Source organism: Lycorma delicatula, chromosome 13 (assembly GCF_047948215.1).
Source record: "Lycorma delicatula isolate Av1 chromosome 13, ASM4794821v1, whole genome shotgun sequence".
NCBI lineage: Eukaryota > Metazoa > Arthropoda > Insecta > Hemiptera > Fulgoridae > Lycorma > Lycorma delicatula.
Window position 1 is genome coordinate 1,628,256 of NC_134467.1, and position 18,427 is coordinate 1,646,682.

Here is an 18,427-nt window from a genome sequence, read left to right on the forward strand (position 1 = left end):
TTTTGGTATTAGGTTTAGTGTTCGTTTGTTTGGGTTCAATACTGTGTGTTGGACTCGTTCTGTAATCGGGTAGGTAGCTTTCAGCTCAATCGGATGATCTTGTTTAAGACTTGTATAATGTCTGTAGGATCCGTTTAAGAGCAGTATACCAATGGGAATATCACACGTGGCATTCACATCGTAGGATGCTTATTTTGTAGTTGTGTAAGGGTATATGTTGTAATTTGTGTAGCGTTCTTGGTGTAGTGTATGTGAATTGTGTAAAGTGTTCTGCAGCTCTGTGTATAGTGGGAAGAAAAGCTGTAGGAGCTAGAAAGAGTAAGACTTCCCATCAGGGAGGACTATGTACAGTGCAGGTATTTCCAAATATTTTTTCAAGTTTCAAAACTTCTTCAGAAGAGTCACTTAAGTTACAAATCATTTTTTTACTGTTTTTTGACAGGTTCACACAAGCCCAGACTGGAGTTAAGTTAAGACATACTCAGAAAAAGGATGATTGTTTTGTTCTATAGTTCTTTTTTTTTTTAAATTTCAATACTGAAATGAGACTGACAGATTAACAGAAATTATTACAGAACAGAATAAAGTCAGTGATTTTTATTTTTTTGCAGCAATTATGAAAAAACTTATAAAGCTTTAAATTGATTGACAAAATTGTACACAACCGGTAAAAGGAGAATAGTGTACAGTAGTTACATAAAATAAGAAATAATAGTGGGAGGCAACTTTCCACATGCGGAAAATTTGCAAGTCCTTTCCACACATGGGTTAAAATTTGCACACTGTAAATTTATTTCTTTGGCCTTTGTGGTCAATAGACTGGTATAGACAGAAGGTTTTATCAGATAACAGATGAACAAAGTTCTACTGAATTTTTATTTAAACAAACAGAAAACTTACCTCATTTTTACAGTCATCAGATTCTTCATTATTTTCCATTTTTATATTTTTTATTACTATACTTTATTTTCAATTAAAACAATTACAGAGTTTAGCCTATATACCATGGGCCTGTTAATGAACATTTTTTTTTTAAATCTGATCTGAAAAATAAAAACATAATTTTGAAACCCAAAGTAGACAGGCATGAATTAATTATTTTTCACAGTTCAAAAAAGCAGCAGAGGTAGTGAAATCAGTAATATGGGGAACTTGGACATTACAATCGGCAATTTTCTCTACTTCGTGACTGCCCACTAGACACACAATACAGCAGTGACTAACAATTCAAGGAAATTGAAACATATTCTAAGATGATGGCTGTAAATGCAAATTTTACACGAGTATGTAAAATCTACAGTACATTTACAAATATACAAAGCGAGTACAACATTGTAATCAACAACTTTAAAATCGTTCCAGATACTGTAACTTTCAGGATAAGGTATCTGTCAACTACTTTACCTTTTGATGAGAAATAGAATTTCAACTCCTTGCGAGGGGACCCACGGGTTGTAACTCAAATATTTTAAATGGATAGCACCTTTTGAGTGGTACAATATTTTAAAGATCTCTTTAAGACAAGAATAATGGTATAAAATAAAAAGTCAGCACTCAAAATGGCAGCAAGATAAAGTTTGGATTTTGAAATTACTAAATTTAGTAAGTTCAAATAATAAAATTAAATAAAAAGAAATTAAATTAAAATTTATTTTGTAAGTTAAATTTAAATTTTAAAAAAGTTTTGTTTTTCAACACAAAAAATTGTTTTCGTTCCAATTTAATTAGTAAATAAATAGAAATATTGGCACCAAATCATGCTGATCAGCTGAACATTGACTGTCTCTTACTACTGTTGCAAAAATTGAAGCTTACTTTAATTTTGTGTAATATTCCATTTAGACTGTTTCATTATTACAATGTTAGTTTCTTATGAGAATTTATTGTGGTCAGTTGACTAATTGGTTTTGTCTACCTTTGCTGCATTTGTTATTTACATCTATTTTGCCTTTTCTGAAATCATTTTTTGGGCCATACAATGAAGTTTGTGAATCGTTCAATGCAACATTTAATAATTGTAATCCTATTTTAAAAGGTACAGTAAGAACATAATATTGGCTTAAGTTCAGTAATTCGAACATTACAAACTAAAAATTTCAAACCCTTCAAAATTCTCTGGTGCAAGAACTTAATGATGATTACTATGATTAAAGAAGTTAAGATGTTCTGCAAAATTACGATGAACCATATTTTGGCAGATCCTAATTTATTAAACGACAAAGTTTTTAGTTATGAGGGCACAATTTTTTTAGACGACTATGTAAATCCCCATAATTGTTGATATGGACAGATATTAATCCGCACAGCTATCATGAGGCACATACACAGCTGTGTATTTAGTCAGGAGACTAAATATAACGGTAGGTATTGGCGGACAATTAATAGGACTTATATTTATAGATGGAAATTTAAACACAGTGAAATATGAGGCTTTGCTTCTCGACTGTATCATTACAAACATTCAAAATGTTGTCGGCCCTGACTTCCGAAACATTTGGTCTAATAAGATAGTGCCCTGTCTCATTTCAGTCTTCAGATACGTGAAATTTTAAATGTATTTTTTCCTTGAAGATGGACTGGCCAAAGGGCTCAAATAGAATGGCCAGCGAGATCATCCGACTTGTCATCATCGGATTACTTACTATGAGACCGCTTAAAAGGTTTATTTATAATAATAAGCACCAAGATATCGATGATTTACAATATGTAATTTGAGAATAAGTACAAAATATCAAGAGAGAACTTTTACAACCGATTGACACAGTATCAAACAACAGAAGGAGGAGAACATTTTATTAAAATGAAATTTAAGTAAATAAGCAAACGTTATGTTTAATAAATTAAAAAAATAAATAAATCTATTTGATAATATCGATTTAATCAAATTTTCATAAATTTTAAAGTGATCTTTCACGCTAAAGGGTTGAAATTCTTTTCCTTATCAAAAGGTAAGGTAGTTGGTCAATACCTTATCCTTTAAGTAACGATTTTAAAGTTGTTGAGGGGTTTCCATACTTTTGACTCGCTCCATACATTATTACATCTAAAAGTAATAACACATAAAAAGTAAAGAAGTTGTACATTTTGGCATTTACTAAAGAGGGTCTTACACCTCTTTAAGTCAAACAAAACCTACACATTACTAATGAAGGAACTACATAACAATTTCAGAAAGTCTTTTGTAAGCTTATTTCATGTTTTTAGAAACAGTATATTTTTTCATAAAATCTTAAAAAATTGTGTAGGCTATATAATAATAAAAAGTTAATTGCAATAGTTTTCCAGAACCAGCATAAAATACACTTTTTTAAATTCAATACAAGATGAAACTTTTATTAAGTTTGAAAAGTTAAGTGATATCAATGTAAAAGGGTTAAAAGGTTATTTTTGCTGCCACTCCCAATTATTTCTCAGAAAAATGGACATTTTTTTCCACTTTTCTGGTCAATATTAGGACTTGCAAATTTTTCTCACTCCAAATATATACAACATATATCGGTAGAAAGAAAACACTAAACAGAACAGCCAGTGTAAACAGACAACCCACAGAACTGCTGTACAACCTTCATCCAATTTTAGAATAGTGAAATTCTATAATTATAAATATATTTAAATTACATAATTTGTGTTCATACATTATTATGCATGAAGATAATAATTATGCAGTATGAAAAGCATAATCGAGAAAGAAATCTTCGTTAAGATTTTAGATTAAAGTTCCCCCTTCAACAAACAACAATTTTATTATCAAAATTAAACCGTTAAGAGTACAATCGTTAAAATGTTTTAGTAAAATATTTGGTCTCACTGACCTCCTTGCTTGACAGCTACCTCATATCTTGAAAAACAAATATAATATCAGAGATCGAACAAATTTAAAAATAATTTTAAAATATTTACCTCAGTCCAATAGGAAACCTTTTTCTAGAAATATCCAACGACCTTTACATTAATACAAGAGAGCGTTAAATTTTCAACCTGGAAAATTAAAGTTAAAAACAATACTTTAAGAAAAGTCCCCATTTAACCCTTTTATTTTATCAGCCATAAAAATTTAATAAAATTAAATAAGAGAACCTGATTTGGTACAACGTTATTCAACAAGGCTAAAAAAATAAAATTAAAATAAAAATTAAAAAAAAACCATGAATACAGCAATGCTTAGTTGATTGATGAGGTCAAAAATCAGGCTGAAGCTGGAATGTATATAGCCAGATTTAAAACTTTTTGGTCAAAGGGTTTTAAAGATAGGTGGCAAGAACTGTTTTTAAATGGTGTAAAATATCTCCCACCGTAAATCCGATCGATTTAAAAGTTTTGATTTTAAATAACTTGATAAATATTTTCTTCAAACTAAAGCTCAATTTTCTACAACTGTTAAACAAAAAGGTAAAAACCTTTTTCAAAATGAGATTTCAAAATGGTAAAAACTACCCCTGCCTCTTTTTTCATTTTGTCCAAAATTTAATGTGATCAAAATAAAGGCCATACTTACATACATACATCTAAAAATTTCTATAATTTTTATTGGATTTTTTGGACTAAGGGGATCTTGAAACACTGACAATTGCAAAAACCTTGATATCTAATACTTTGACTGATCGAATTAACCCTTTTATTTTATCAGCCATAAAAATTTAATAAAATTAAATAAGAGAACCTGATTTGGTACAACGTTATTCAACAAGGCTAAAAAAATAAAATAAAAATAAAATTTAAAAAAAACCATGAATACAGTAAACTACAGTAAGAAAAGTAAAAGTTACAAGTAATTGTAAATATATAAGTATTTTAACTAAAAAATTGGGCTTATAAATTAATTAATTTACAGATACTAAAATGCCAATTATCATTATGTTAACAGACTTAATTAATTAGAAATGAATTACTTACTGACAATAAAATGCCTACCTAATTAGTCTCAAAATCATTCTTGAACTTAAAATATTTGCACTGAGCAACATACAGCCTAAAATGTAATCTTGATACACCTAATAAGACACCACTTTAATATTATACTATAATAAAATCTTATTGCTTGTTATCTGTATTACTATTGTTAATTTTAAAAATAATGTTTATTACACAATACATTTTTAAATAATTAGCTAAATACTTGATGTGTACTTAAATGGAGCTGTAGTTTTCATGAAAGCATTAGTTTAAGGGCATGATTTAATGAAGTAAAATAATAGAACAAAAAAAGCTGAAAATGTACTGAAAACCCATATTTTATGTCTCTAACTCCAGTTCCTATGAACTGGTTCACTTGAAAATCAATAAGATTCTATTCCCAATAGGCTTACATCACCCTACCAAGTTTCGTAAAAATCTTATAAGATCTGCATCCAGTAGAGCAGACGAAACAATTTTATACATGCATGCACACACACACACACACACACACACATATATATATATATATATATATATATATATATATAGTTATACTGTGTACCTGCAGTCTACCACAGGGTGTTCAACTTAAAAAAAGAGGGCCTATCACTTAGTTTAGTCCATAAATAATAGTTTATTGATAAACATTTGCATAATAATTTAGAGGTGTTGAAAATGATGTCCATCCACTTCTATGCACTTGTCAACAAGTTTGACCATTAACGTGGCTACTATTGCTAGCTGTACCCTATCTAATTCCTGGAAGACATCAGTAATATTTGTCAATTCTTGTAGGTTGTGTGAATTGCTCTTATAAACAATTTCTTTTAAGTAACCATATAGAAAGAAGTCTGGACTAGTCAGATCAGTGGAACTAGGTGGCCACAATCCTTTAGAAATGATTCTTCCACTGAAAAAATTCTGCAGCATCTCCATAGTAGGGCAAGGTGTATGGCAAGTGGCGCTATCCTGTTGAAACCAGCAGTCATGCTCTTCCTCTTGCAGTAAGGCTATGAACTGTTAAATAATTTCTTAGAAGACAGCAACATTCACAGTCTCAAAGAAACAAGGGTCCTATTATTCGTTGCCTTGAAATCATACACCATATGCCTATATTTTGGGGGTATAAGGGAGATTCAAAGAAAATGTTTGAGTTTTCAGAACGCCAGGTCTGGTAGTTATAACTACTTTTAACACACACACCAAGGTGAAACCAAACTTCATCTGTGAAAAACACTTGATCTAAAATCTCAATGCTGCCTCTAATATAGTTCTTGAATACTGACAAAAGTAAACCCTTTTAGCATAATCAACATTATTAGTTAGGTCATGGAAAACCGGCATTTGATACAGATAACATTTCAACGTTCTCCTCACTGCAGTGTGGGCTTAACCTGGTGAAATCTTCTTCTACATACCTTGTTACCTCATATATGCCTAATTTAATATCGGCAGGTGGACATGATAGCAACAATACGAACTAGCGCACAGTATACGAATGCAATGATACAAGCATCACTCAACATTGTTTATATGTTTTCTCAGGCACCAATAAAACAATATTCACCACGAGAGTGAACACAATTCATTGTCAACCACCACCTGAAGAAATTCCCGCTGGAGCAGCCGGCTCGGCGTGGAATCGATCGGGAAGAACCACCTCGGCCGCGCCGGCGAAGGACGACTGACGCCGACCCGACACTGTGGGGCTCTGGGGGCCATCACTGCCACGCTATAGTAGAGACCCAACTGCCGCTGGGGGAAAGCCCGGTCGGATTTCAATGGCCAGACCGCAACTCCCCGACTTCTCCGGAGAGCTTCTTTCGGACCCAACAGCTCTTCTCAGAGCTAAAGCAAAAAACGGCCCTTTTCAGGGCCACTACAAGGTTAGGAATTACGTCCCGTCGAAGCCATTCGGAGACAACCTATACTGTATAGGTGTAGGCTTAGTCTCCACAAAGATTTATGAGATCTTGTAACTGCCGCTTAAATGTCATGTACGACCTGTGCTGTTAAAACTGACCTGTATCAGGCACATTTCAGGTCTAACACCAAACCTGTTTCACAAAATTTTTTAACTACTTCTGAATAACACTTTTCCACTGGTGATTCCTTTACAAATTTCTCCGAGTTTTCGCTGGCACACAATAAAATATTTTGTCCCGGTGGACAAAATCGACTCGTATTTTTGCCGAGGAGACTGACGGGTTTACGGTCTCGCGCGCGCGTAGAAACATTCGGAGCCGCGCACGCCTGTGTTTCTCAAACGCTTAAGCTTTTACATTTTTTTTTAGCTTTTAAATCTTATTAGTGTTTTTAAATAAACCGTCAGCTCCGTAACTGTAGATACGGTTATTGCAATCCAATGAAAATAACCATGAAGACAGTGAGGCTGTGAGGTGTGAGGCGGGATCTGGATCCGGACAAGTATCCAGTACGCGATCATGCGGTAGTGGGGTGGTGAGCTGTGTGCGGTACAGCGATCTATTTAGCTATGATACAGTAATATTAATACACACACATAGCCACCGTTTGGAAATAGGTTTCTATTTCCATCACGAATACATCTTCTGACAATACTCAAATGTACAGGCAGTAAACAATTCTCCCCACTCTAGCTCCAGTCGTATCAACATCCTCCACATTATTTTACTCTGTCACACCATATATGCATTTTAACAGAAATATGTATTTAGTATTTAAACTTCTGAGTGATGGGGCCTCTTTTAAGTTGAAAATACCTGTATATAAGGGAAAATTTTCCACATCAGGGTTTTTGCAGATCTTGATGCTTCATGACCCCCTCCACCAAAAAACACAATTTTAGCAATGAAAAAAATGTACAAGGAGGTATGGATAACTATACTGGCTCATTCTTTTCTTGATATCTTCAGAATGGATGAACCAATTTGAACTAAATTTGGCCTGATGATTTCTGTACATGCATCAATACCATTAAATTTGGTCAAACTAGGTCATGCGAAATAAAAAATAGGTTTCATGGGTCCTATATTTCAAAATTTACTCAAGGAGTAGGTAAATTTTTTCAGAATAGCTCCTTAACTATGTAGGATGGATACTTTCTGATGGTCTTTGGTCTTATTCAAACCTCCCTCAAAGAGGCAAGGGCAAAAAAATAAACTTAAAATTAAATACTTTCTTAATCAAATTTTTAAAATAAAATTTTCTGGTTATTTAGCAGAACAACTGTTTAAATAGTTAATACACTAAAATATTCCATTTTCTGACTAATATTTTATAAAAGTTAAATATAATAAATGCCCAGCTCAACTTTCCTAAGAAATCCATAAAAGTTATGCAACTCTCCTAGCTTTTATCATTCTTACATATTTTTTTTAACTTTTTAACAATAGAACATTAACTTTTCTTTGTTCCAGTTCCTTCTTTATACATTGTGCTTAAAGTTTATTAATTTTGACATACATTTTTAAATTACTGATTAGTTTGGTTATTGTTTTTAATTTATACAGATTTACATAACTGATTTATTTTATTTATTATTTTATTCACCTCCTCTATGAATCATCATGAGACCTTACCGTTGGTGAGGGGGCTTGAGTGCTCAGGGATACAGAGTAGCTGGACAGAAGGTGCAACCATATCGGAGAGGTATCTGTTGAGAGCCAGACTAAGGAATGATTCCTGAAAGAGGGCAGCATCTCTTTCAGTAGTTGTTAGGGGCGTGAGTCACAATGACTTAAACGGCCATATCAACATCACTCAATCCTCTGAGTACTGCGCAGCTGAAACCAATGGAAAACTACAGCTGTTTCTTTTTCCAAGAAAATGTGGCTCTCTGCATTTTCAAAAGCAATAATGGCCTTCCTTGGTAAAATATTCCGGAGGTAAAATAGTCCCCCGTTCGGATCTCCAGGTGGGGACTACTAAGGAAGGGGTCACCAGAAAAGTAAAAAATAACATTCTACGAGTCGGAGCGTGGAATGTTAGAAGCTTAAAAAAGGTTGGTAGGGTAGAAAATTTAAAAAGGGAAATGTATAGGGTAAACGCGGATATAGTAGGAATTAGTGAGGTTCGGTGGGAAGAGGAGGGTGACTTTTGGTCGGGTGACTTTAGAGTAAATAACTCAGCGTCAAATAATGGGCAGGCAGGAGTAGGTTTCGTGATGAACAAGAAGATAGGGAGGAGGGTGGAGTATTTCAAGACGCATAGCGATAGGATCATTGTAATAAGAATAAAATCAAAAGCTAAACCGACAACGATTATTAACGTCTATATGCCTACAAGCGCCCATGATGATGATGAGGTAGAATGTGTATACGAAGAGATTGATGAAGCAATTAAACACGTAAAAGCAGATGGAAATTTAATAATAGTTGGAGATTGGAATGCAAGCATTGGAAAAGGCAAGGAAGGAAATATAGTAGGTGAATACGGGCTGGGCAAAAGGAATGAAAGAGGGGACTGACTTATAGAGTTTTGCACGAAGTATAATTTAGTAATTGCGAACACCCAATTTAAAAATCACAATAGAAGAATATACACTTGGAAAAAACCAGGCAATACTGCAAGGTATCAGATATATTATATCATGGTTAAGCAAAGATTTAGAAATCAACTTGTTGACTGCAAAACTTACCCTGGAGCAGACATTGATAGCGACCATAATTTGATGATAATGAAATGTAGATTGGGGTTTAAAAACCTGAAGAAAAAGTGTCAGATGAATCGGTGGAATTTAGAGAAGCTTGAGGAAGAGGAGGTAAAGAAGATTTTTGAGGAGGACATCGCAAGAGGTCTGAGTAAAAAAGATAAGGTAGAAAATGTAGAAGAAGAATGGGAGAATGTTAAAAAGGAAACTCTTAAATCAGCAGAAGCAAAATTAGGCGGAATAAAGAGAACTGGTAGAAAACCTTGGGTTTCAGACGATATATTGCAGCTGATGGATGAACGTAGAAAATATAAGAATGCTAGTGATGAAGAAAGTAAAAGGAACTATCGGCAATTAAGAAATGCTATAAACAGGAAGTGCAAACGGGCGAAAGAAGAATGGATTAAAGAAAAGTGTTCAGAAGTGGAAAGAGAAATGAACATTGGTAAAATAGACGGAGCATACAGGAAAGTTAAGGAAAATTTTTGGGTACATAAATTAAAATCTAATAATATGTTAAACAAAGATGGTACACCAATATATAATACGAAAGGTAAAGTCGATAGATGGGTGTAATATATTGAAGAGTTATACTGAGGAAATGAATTAGAAAATGGTGTTATAGAGGAAGAAGAGGAAGTTGAGGAGGATGAAATGGGAGAAACAATACTGAGATCTGAATTTAAGAGAGCATTAAAAGATTTAAATGGCAGAAAGGCTCCTGGAATAGATGGAATACCTTTCGAATTACTGCGCAGTGCAGGTGAGGAAGCGATTGATAGATGATACAAACTGGTGTGTAATATTTATAAAAAAGGGGAATTTCCGTCAGACTTCAAAAAAAGTGTTATAGTAATGATACCAAAGAAAGCAGGGGCAGACAAATGTGAAGAATACAGAACAATTAGTTTAACTAGTCATGCATCAAAAATCTTAACTAGAATTCTATACAGAAGAATTGAGAGGAGAGTGGAGGAAGTGTTAGGAGAAGACCGATTTGGTTTCAGGAAAAGTATAGGGACAAGGGAAGCAATTTTAGGCCTCAGATTAATAGTAGAAGGAAGATTAAAGAAAAACATACCAACATACTTGGCGTTTATAGACCTATAAAAGGCATTCGATAACGTAGACTGGAAGAAAATGTTCAGCATTTTAAAAAAATTAGGGTTCAAATACAGAGATAGAAGAACAATTGCTAACATGTACAGGAACCAAACAGCAACAGCAACAATTGAAGAACATAAGAAAGAAGCCGTAATAAGAAAGGGAGTCTGACAAGGATGTTCCCTATCTCCGTTACTTTTTAATCTTTACATGGAACTAGCAGTTAATGATGTTAAAGAACAATTTAGATTCGGAGTAACAGTACAAGGTGAAAAGATAAAGATGATACGATTTGCTGATGATATAGTAATTCTAGCCGAAAGTAAAAAGGATTTAGAAGAAACAATGAACGGCATAGATGAAGTCCTACGCAAGAACTATCGCATGAAAATAAACAAGAACAAAACAAAAGTAATGAAATATAGTAGAAATAACAAAGATGGCCCACTGAATGTGAAGATAGGAGAAGAAAAGATTATGGAGGTAGAAGAATTTTGTTATTTGGGAAGTAGAATTACTAAAGATGGACGAAGCAGGAGCGATATAAAATGCCGAATAGCACAAGCGAAACGAGCCTTCAGTAAGAAATATAATTTGTTTACATCAAAAATTAATTTAAATGTCAGGAAAAGATTTTTGAAAGTATATGTTTGGAGTGTCGCTTTATATGGAAGTGAAGCTTGGACAATCGGAGTATCTGAGAAGAAAAGATTAGAAGCTTTTGAAATGTGGTGCTATAGGAGAATGTTAAAAATCAGACGGGTGGATAAAGCGACAAACGAAGAGGTGTTGCGGCAAATAGATGAAGAAGCATTTGGAAAAATATAGTTAAAAGAAGAGACAGACTTATAGGCCACATACTAAGGCATCCTGGAATAGTCGCTTTAATATTGGAAGGACAGGTAGAAGGGAAAAATTGTGTAGGCAGGCCACGTTTGGAATATGTAAAACAAATTGTTAGGGATGTAGGATGTAGAGGGTATACTGAAATGAAACGACTAGCACTAGATAGGGAATCTTGGAGAGCTGCATCAAACCAGTCAAATGACTGTAGACAAAAAAAAAATTTTATTCAATGATAAAAAAAATAACATTCTTTTTAATTTAATGACCAATAGTTTTTGTACTCTGACAGTTATTATGCACAACATACAACCCTCTGGTAATTGGTTTGCTTGGCATTTCTCCCGCCACCATCCCATTCGAGTTATTATAAAGCATACGACCAAATGGCTACTCAGCCTCGAAACAGTTTAACGACCAGTATCCTAAATAGCTCCTAGAGCTTACCTAACAGCATCAGCGGACTAAGTGTGGTGCCATACACCACCGGCTTACATGTCCCAACCGCTCACTTGTCATATATTTGCTAAAATGGGTAGGCACACTAAATATATACGTGACATCCATAAATTAAAATTCATTTTGTCTGGACAGCAATTTACTGCCATGTCTAGGTCGCTGAATGCCAGCAAATATCTGTCTACCATATTAAAGCGCTTGAAGCCTTAATTGGCTGGTGGTCAGCCATATATATCTCTAGGTTAGCTTCCCACAGCAGTGCGGTAGGAGTCTTTTCCCCTTAGGTAAAACTACTGATGTCAGTTGAACAAAGCAACTGCATCAAGGAACTCCCACACGGTCCAACAATGCGGCTCTCACCATATTGATTCCCCACTTGTGAGTGGCCAATTTTCCCTTTGATCACTAAGTTCCACGGTGGCCCGGTCCCTGGCCTCCCCAAGAGCAGGCCAGTCAAACATCAAGTGTTCATTTGGCTGGACCTCCCCACAAATGCAAAGCTCATCAGCTGCCCGGCAGAACCGAAACAGATATTGGTTTAAATTAACATGGTTGGTGACCACCTGGGCAACCGTTGACCTTAAAAACAAGCTTGATACATACCATGCCCCCAGGTCCTGTATAAATTTATACAAGGATCTTCCCTTAGTCATGGTTTGCCATTCCAGCTGCCATGCATCCATCATGAGGCTCTGCAGCCTCTTCTGCAGGCAGGTGATAGGCAACTGAACAAAATTTAGATCTGGTGCATTGTGATCGCCATTCTGCTCCAGTACTAGCCCGGCTCGAAACTGCATCCCAAATACCTCGGCTTCCCGACCTCTTTGCAATTTCCACATGGCTACCCGAACTTTCACCACTACATCGATTGGAAGAGCCTTTCCCAATACGGTGGTAGCCTCATAGGAGGTGTTACTCCTCTGATAAAATAATACTAAAACAAACTTGAATGTAAACAAAATAAAGAAAAACTAATACTTGTATTTATACATTTTATTATCTATTTTACATTGCCATTAAAATAATGAGAGAATCAAGAATCCCTAGCCTATACAGCATTAGTATTATTTGGTCATCACACACGTCTCTATTTTCTTTTAAATTACTTTTTTCATCCAAATTAAAAAAAGGGGACTCTCAACTGAGAATCCTGATAAGAAGCAATACATTACCTAACCTGGAGGCAAGAAAAAAAATAGTCACTATTTTCACTTTTCTGCAAATCAGTACCATATACAATGTCAAATACAAATAAAGTTACATCTGTACTGATCTTATACGTATATTTTTGGCAAAAGTAGTTAATCAGTGCCTCTAAATTAGGTTTGACAGGTATTAATCTCACATTTATAATACATATTGTTCAGATAGATAGGCTTTGCACTAAAGATAATGTTAAATTAATTAAACATCATGCACTAGCAACTAAAAAAACTGGAGCAAAATTTCAATATCGTTAACATAATTTTCTACATCAACATTTTGAAGTATCACTTTCAATGAGTAATAATTACAAATATAGGAATCTTCCAATACAAGTATCCTATAATTTTAAAGAATAAGAAGAAAAAACCAGTCAGTAGATATCAGAATTAATTGTCCCAACATTAAAATAAAACTGCAGATTAATTATCATATACACATCTTTTACAGTAGAGAACAATGTAAATAATCTACCATTGTTCCAGTACTATTTAAAGACTAATATAAAATGGTAAATAATAGTAAAGTAATTCAGGCAATTAGATACAATTATAATTAAAATAACATACAGAAATGCATAACCTAATTCAAAAATTCAGTTGAAAACATAAAACTGCACCTGCTCCAACGATACACAGCTTCGCAACTTTTTTTAACTCGATACAAGTTAAACAAAACTTTCAAACTTCGATTACAACAACAAAGTGAAATGTAAGAAACTAATGTCAAACTACAACACAACGCTAAACGCAAATTTATTACAAACCTAAACATAGATGACGTTTATAAAATGATATCTAGTTCTTCTTCTAGCGGTTTATTATGAAGTTTGTATTACCGTATCACTTACCTGTCGATCGGTTTTGAGCTTCTGGTCAAAGGATATTTTGAACTGTAAATATGAATTATAGTGATGTTATTTGAGAAGGAAGATAATTTCAAATAGACCTTACAACATTAATAATGTTGTAATAATATTGTCATTACTTGAAAATAATGATAGTATTAATAACCGTGTAAGGTTGATCGAGAAGGAATGAAAGCAGTAATGCTGCAGGTTCGGATATCGTGATACGGTACGTCAGTATTAATGAATGGATTGGTTATTACCATTACTGATTGTCTGAGAGCAATCGCATTATCTCATTTCTAAATAGAGAACCACGACGTAAAGTTTGAGCGCTGTTGATAATGTGTTTCCTTCAATCGCGTACTTTCTAACTTGGAAAGCCCAGATGAATTAAAAACCTACAAATGAAGTTTTTCAGTAATTCTTCAAATTAAATCCATAATTTAAGAAATCCTCTATAGAAAAAAATATATAGCTTTCGATGAATAGCTATTCTTGGCTTGCAAATACCTTACAAATTCGAATGAAGATAAGGATAACGGGGCTACTGTGACAGAGTTTTGGAATGAAAAAGTTCAGCAACATAATCCGAAGCAGAGATTATTCCCTGAAAAAGCAATTAGACAATTTTCTTTCTCTTTTTGGATAAATTTGACCTCTCATTGTTCTGTTTGGCCATCGGAAGCACCGTAAGGTATTACTTCAGAGTATGATATGTGTGAATGTAAATGTAGTCTTGTACAGTCTCAGATCAACTATACCTGAGATGTGTGGTAAATTGAAACCCAACCGCCAAAGATCACCGGTATCCACGATCTAGTATTCAAATCCGTATAAAAGTAACTGCCTTTACCAGGATTTGAACCTTAGAACTCTCGACTTTGAAATCAGCTGATTTGTGATGAGCTACTTACAAAAATCTCATTAGGGGAATCTTCATATTCTTTCTACTTCAGTCTAATAACAACATACGACAGTATTTCTTCATATGCCACTTACAGAAGAAATTCAGGAAAAAAGGATTTATCCATCAACTAACTAGTTGTTATACATATTTGTCAGCTTATATAGGGTGACCCATATAAAACGCAACCCATCAGTCACTCATCCATGAAATTTCAAAAGTCAAGCTTACTCCCTTACTCGTTACTGAAATGGACTCGTCCAACATCTGAACATCGCGGCGACGCAGTAGAACACTACCGATAGTAACAACGTAATGCAATCATAACGTTCAGTGTATTGCTAGGGACAAGATTGTGTTTTCGCTAGAAGAATGTGTTTTCATTGTTGAGTCGTACTTCAGTACGAAATCAGTGGTTGCAGTTCAAGTACCCAGATAAACCAGCTCATAACAAAACATCAGTATTAAGGTTAGTTGCAAAATTTAGAGAGACTGGTTCTGTTAATAACAAGGAACACAAAAGATCTGCGTATTAATGTTATGGATTCGTTATTTTTCACAGATGAAGCATGGATGGATGGTTACGTAAACAGCCAAAACAGTAGAATTTGGAGTGCTGAAAATCCCCACGTTTATCACGAAAAACAATTACACCCGTGTGTGGTGCGCGATATCGCGGAAGAAAATAATCGGTCCTATTTTTTTCGAGTACACCATTAATGCAGAACGATATCAGGATATTTTATTTCAGTTCATCGCACTCTTGGAAGAGGAAGACTGACACTGCTGGCTACATGACGGTGCGACATCGCACTACGCAGGTTCAACTAATGATTTCGTCGAGGAATTCTTTGGTAATCGTGTTATCGGTCGAGGCTTGTGGCCACCAAGATCTCCAGATTTGACTGCGGCGGATTTTTTTCTATGGGGTTACCTCAAAGAAAAAGCCTACGGCAACAAACCACGAACACTTCAACAATTGAAAGTCAATATTGAACAAGCTGTATTAAATATCCAGCCACAAACTTTGAAAAAAGTTGCAAGAAACGCTGTAAAAAGAATTGAAGCTTGTATTCAAGAAAATGGCGGCCACTTCCAACATTTACTCTAAATGTAAGGTAATGGATGGTAATAATAAAAATTACATTTACACATGCCTTTTTATTATTTCAATACCTACCTATATAAGGTTAGGTTGCGTTTTATATGGGACACTGTATAATAATTATACATATTTAACAAAATGTAAATGTGTTTTTTACATTCGTATATAATAACTCGTTCTTGAAATACGAAAAATGTCCGGTAAAAAAAAAAAAATATTTTGTTTGAATTAAGATTTTTTATTTTCAAGATTCCAATATTTATGTATTTCTGAAACGTATCAATACTTTAAGTAGCAAACGTTAAAGGCTTGGAAGAAAAAACCCACCAATAATTATTCTTCATTTAAATGAGAGCAAGCACTCGAAAAACAGTATATTTGTTTGTTTTTAAAGTATGTTATTTCCATCTATAATGTTCTCCTATTACTCATTTAAAAACTGTATCTTCTATCGATACCCTTTCTACCTAACGAATATAAAAACATTTTTTAAATATTATTGGGATTTTAAAAATAAAGAAAAACCTTCATTTTTGAAAAATAAATATTTTTAAATTTTCGTCAAAAGCAACCTTTTTGATCATTTTTCTTTCGCAAATTCATTTAATACTAAAATGTTACAAAAGTATTTGTTTTTTATTCTCTTAACTTTTAGTTAGTTACCTTAAGTTTTAATTTAAAACACTTTTTCTTAAATAGTTGTGTTTTGATTAATTCAAATACATTGCAGCTAATTTAGAAAAAAAGGTTAATTTAAGTACTATGTTAACTTTGTACGTTTTTGTATCATGAACAAAATTACTTCAGAGTTTCAAAAATGGCAGTGCTTATTAAAGCTGAAAATTTCCTATCTTCAAAGAATCGCCCGTCGGCTAGATAATTAAGTATTAAAGATAACTGTTCACTCACTGGCAAACTACATCCCAAGATGGTGTCTTCTTAAAAGGGGTGCGATCATTTCCAGTAATTATTCAATATCTCTTAATTTATAATAGTTCATAGAGATGTTTTCAGTAGCACTAATTTCCTTCAATAAGTGATATTTGTAATGTTTTTTGCCCAATCTTTATCTGACACCATCGTTTAACATTTCCTGTCGTTAACGAAAAAATGAAATGTCATTTAGATCCGATATTAAAACCAAGCCGATTTATTTTTTAAGTTCATGTAATCATCGTCATAGAATTATTTTCCGACTTGGCAAACTAAATAAAAATTGTTGTCTAACAATAATATTGACAAAAACGTCCCAGTAGCTTTGACTAATGACCAATATATACTTTGTTTCACATAGCTACTTCTGTATTCTGATGAAGAAGTAGTTCAAATTAAATGCACTCTCCTTTGTGACATACCAAATACTGAATGTGTTAAAATAATGATTACACTTACTGAAAAAGTTCTAAATTCTGGTCCTGAATTGAATTTCAAATAGAGAATCTATTTCTACACGATTCTGTTATTTTTCTATTCAAACTGAGAATGTGATAATCTATTTAAACAGTTCCTTTTTACTTCCTTTTACGAAGTATTGCGATCGCCAATATTTTTGGGCTTCAGATTTAATCTCCTTTTTTCTTTTCTTTTTCCCTAAGGAAAAAGAAAAGAAAAAAGGAAAGGAAGTATTGTAATCGCGAAACATTTCGGTTTTCATATTTCAAGGAAATATCCATTTTGACCATCCTGAAGCCATTTTAACTAGTTCGGCGCGACGTCTGCACGTACGCATCTCGCATACGTACATACGAGATACGTATGTATCTCGCATACTGTAAAACGATTAGCCGTAGGAAATTGAAATTTTGGATTTAGCACTGTTGTAACTTCTAGTGGTGCACCTCTCTTTTGATCGCAATCGAAATTAAAATATAAATTTTAATTAATGAAATTTTTTTTTGTCTTCAATCATTTCACCGGTTTGATGCAGCTCTCCAAGATTCCCTATCTAGTGCCAGTAGTTTCATTTCGGTATACCCCCTACACCCCAGATCCCTAACAATTTGTTTTACATATTCCAAACGTTGCCTGCCTGCACAATTTTTCCTTCTACCTGACCCTCTAATATTAAAGCGACTATTCCAGGATGCCTTAATATGTGGCCTATAAGTCTGTCCCTTCTTTTAACTATATTTTTCCAAATGCTTCTTCTTCGATTTGCCGCAACACCTCTTCGTTTGTCGCTTTATCCACCCGTCTGATTTTTAACATTCTCCTATAGCACCGCATTTCAAAAGCTTCTAATCTTTTCTTCTCGGATACTCCGATCGTCCAAGTTTCACTTCCATATAAAACGACGCTCCAAACATATAATTTCAAAAATCTTTTCCTGACGTTTAAATTAATTTTTGATGTAATCAAATTATATTTCTGGCTGAAAGCTTGTTTCGCCTGTGCTATTCGGCATTTTATATCGCTCCTGCTTCGTCCATCTTT

General features: G+C 33.9%; 1 protein-coding gene across 5 annotated transcripts in view; it reads right to left on the reverse strand.

Moving 5' to 3' along the window:
* Window positions 1-13,930, reverse strand: part of LOC142333757 (uncharacterized) — a 51,119-nt gene extending 37,189 nt beyond the window's left edge. For 2 of the 5 annotated variants that reach the window (XM_075381237.1, XM_075381234.1), the window contains exons 1-3: window positions 13,718-13,930; window positions 3,901-3,978; window positions 901-1,043 (exon numbers count right to left, since the gene is read on the reverse strand). In XM_075381237.1, the coding sequence (XP_075237352.1) occupies window positions 901-939 (39 nt within the window). In that variant the 5' untranslated portion in view covers window positions 940-1,043; window positions 3,901-3,978; window positions 13,718-13,930. Of the gene's footprint in view, window positions 1-900; window positions 1,044-3,900; window positions 3,979-13,704 lie in introns of all 5 variants that reach the window. The other 3 variants (XM_075381235.1, XM_075381236.1, XM_075381238.1) reach the window with 3 other exon arrangements.
* Between the last annotated feature and the right edge of the window lie 4,497 nt (window positions 13,931-18,427).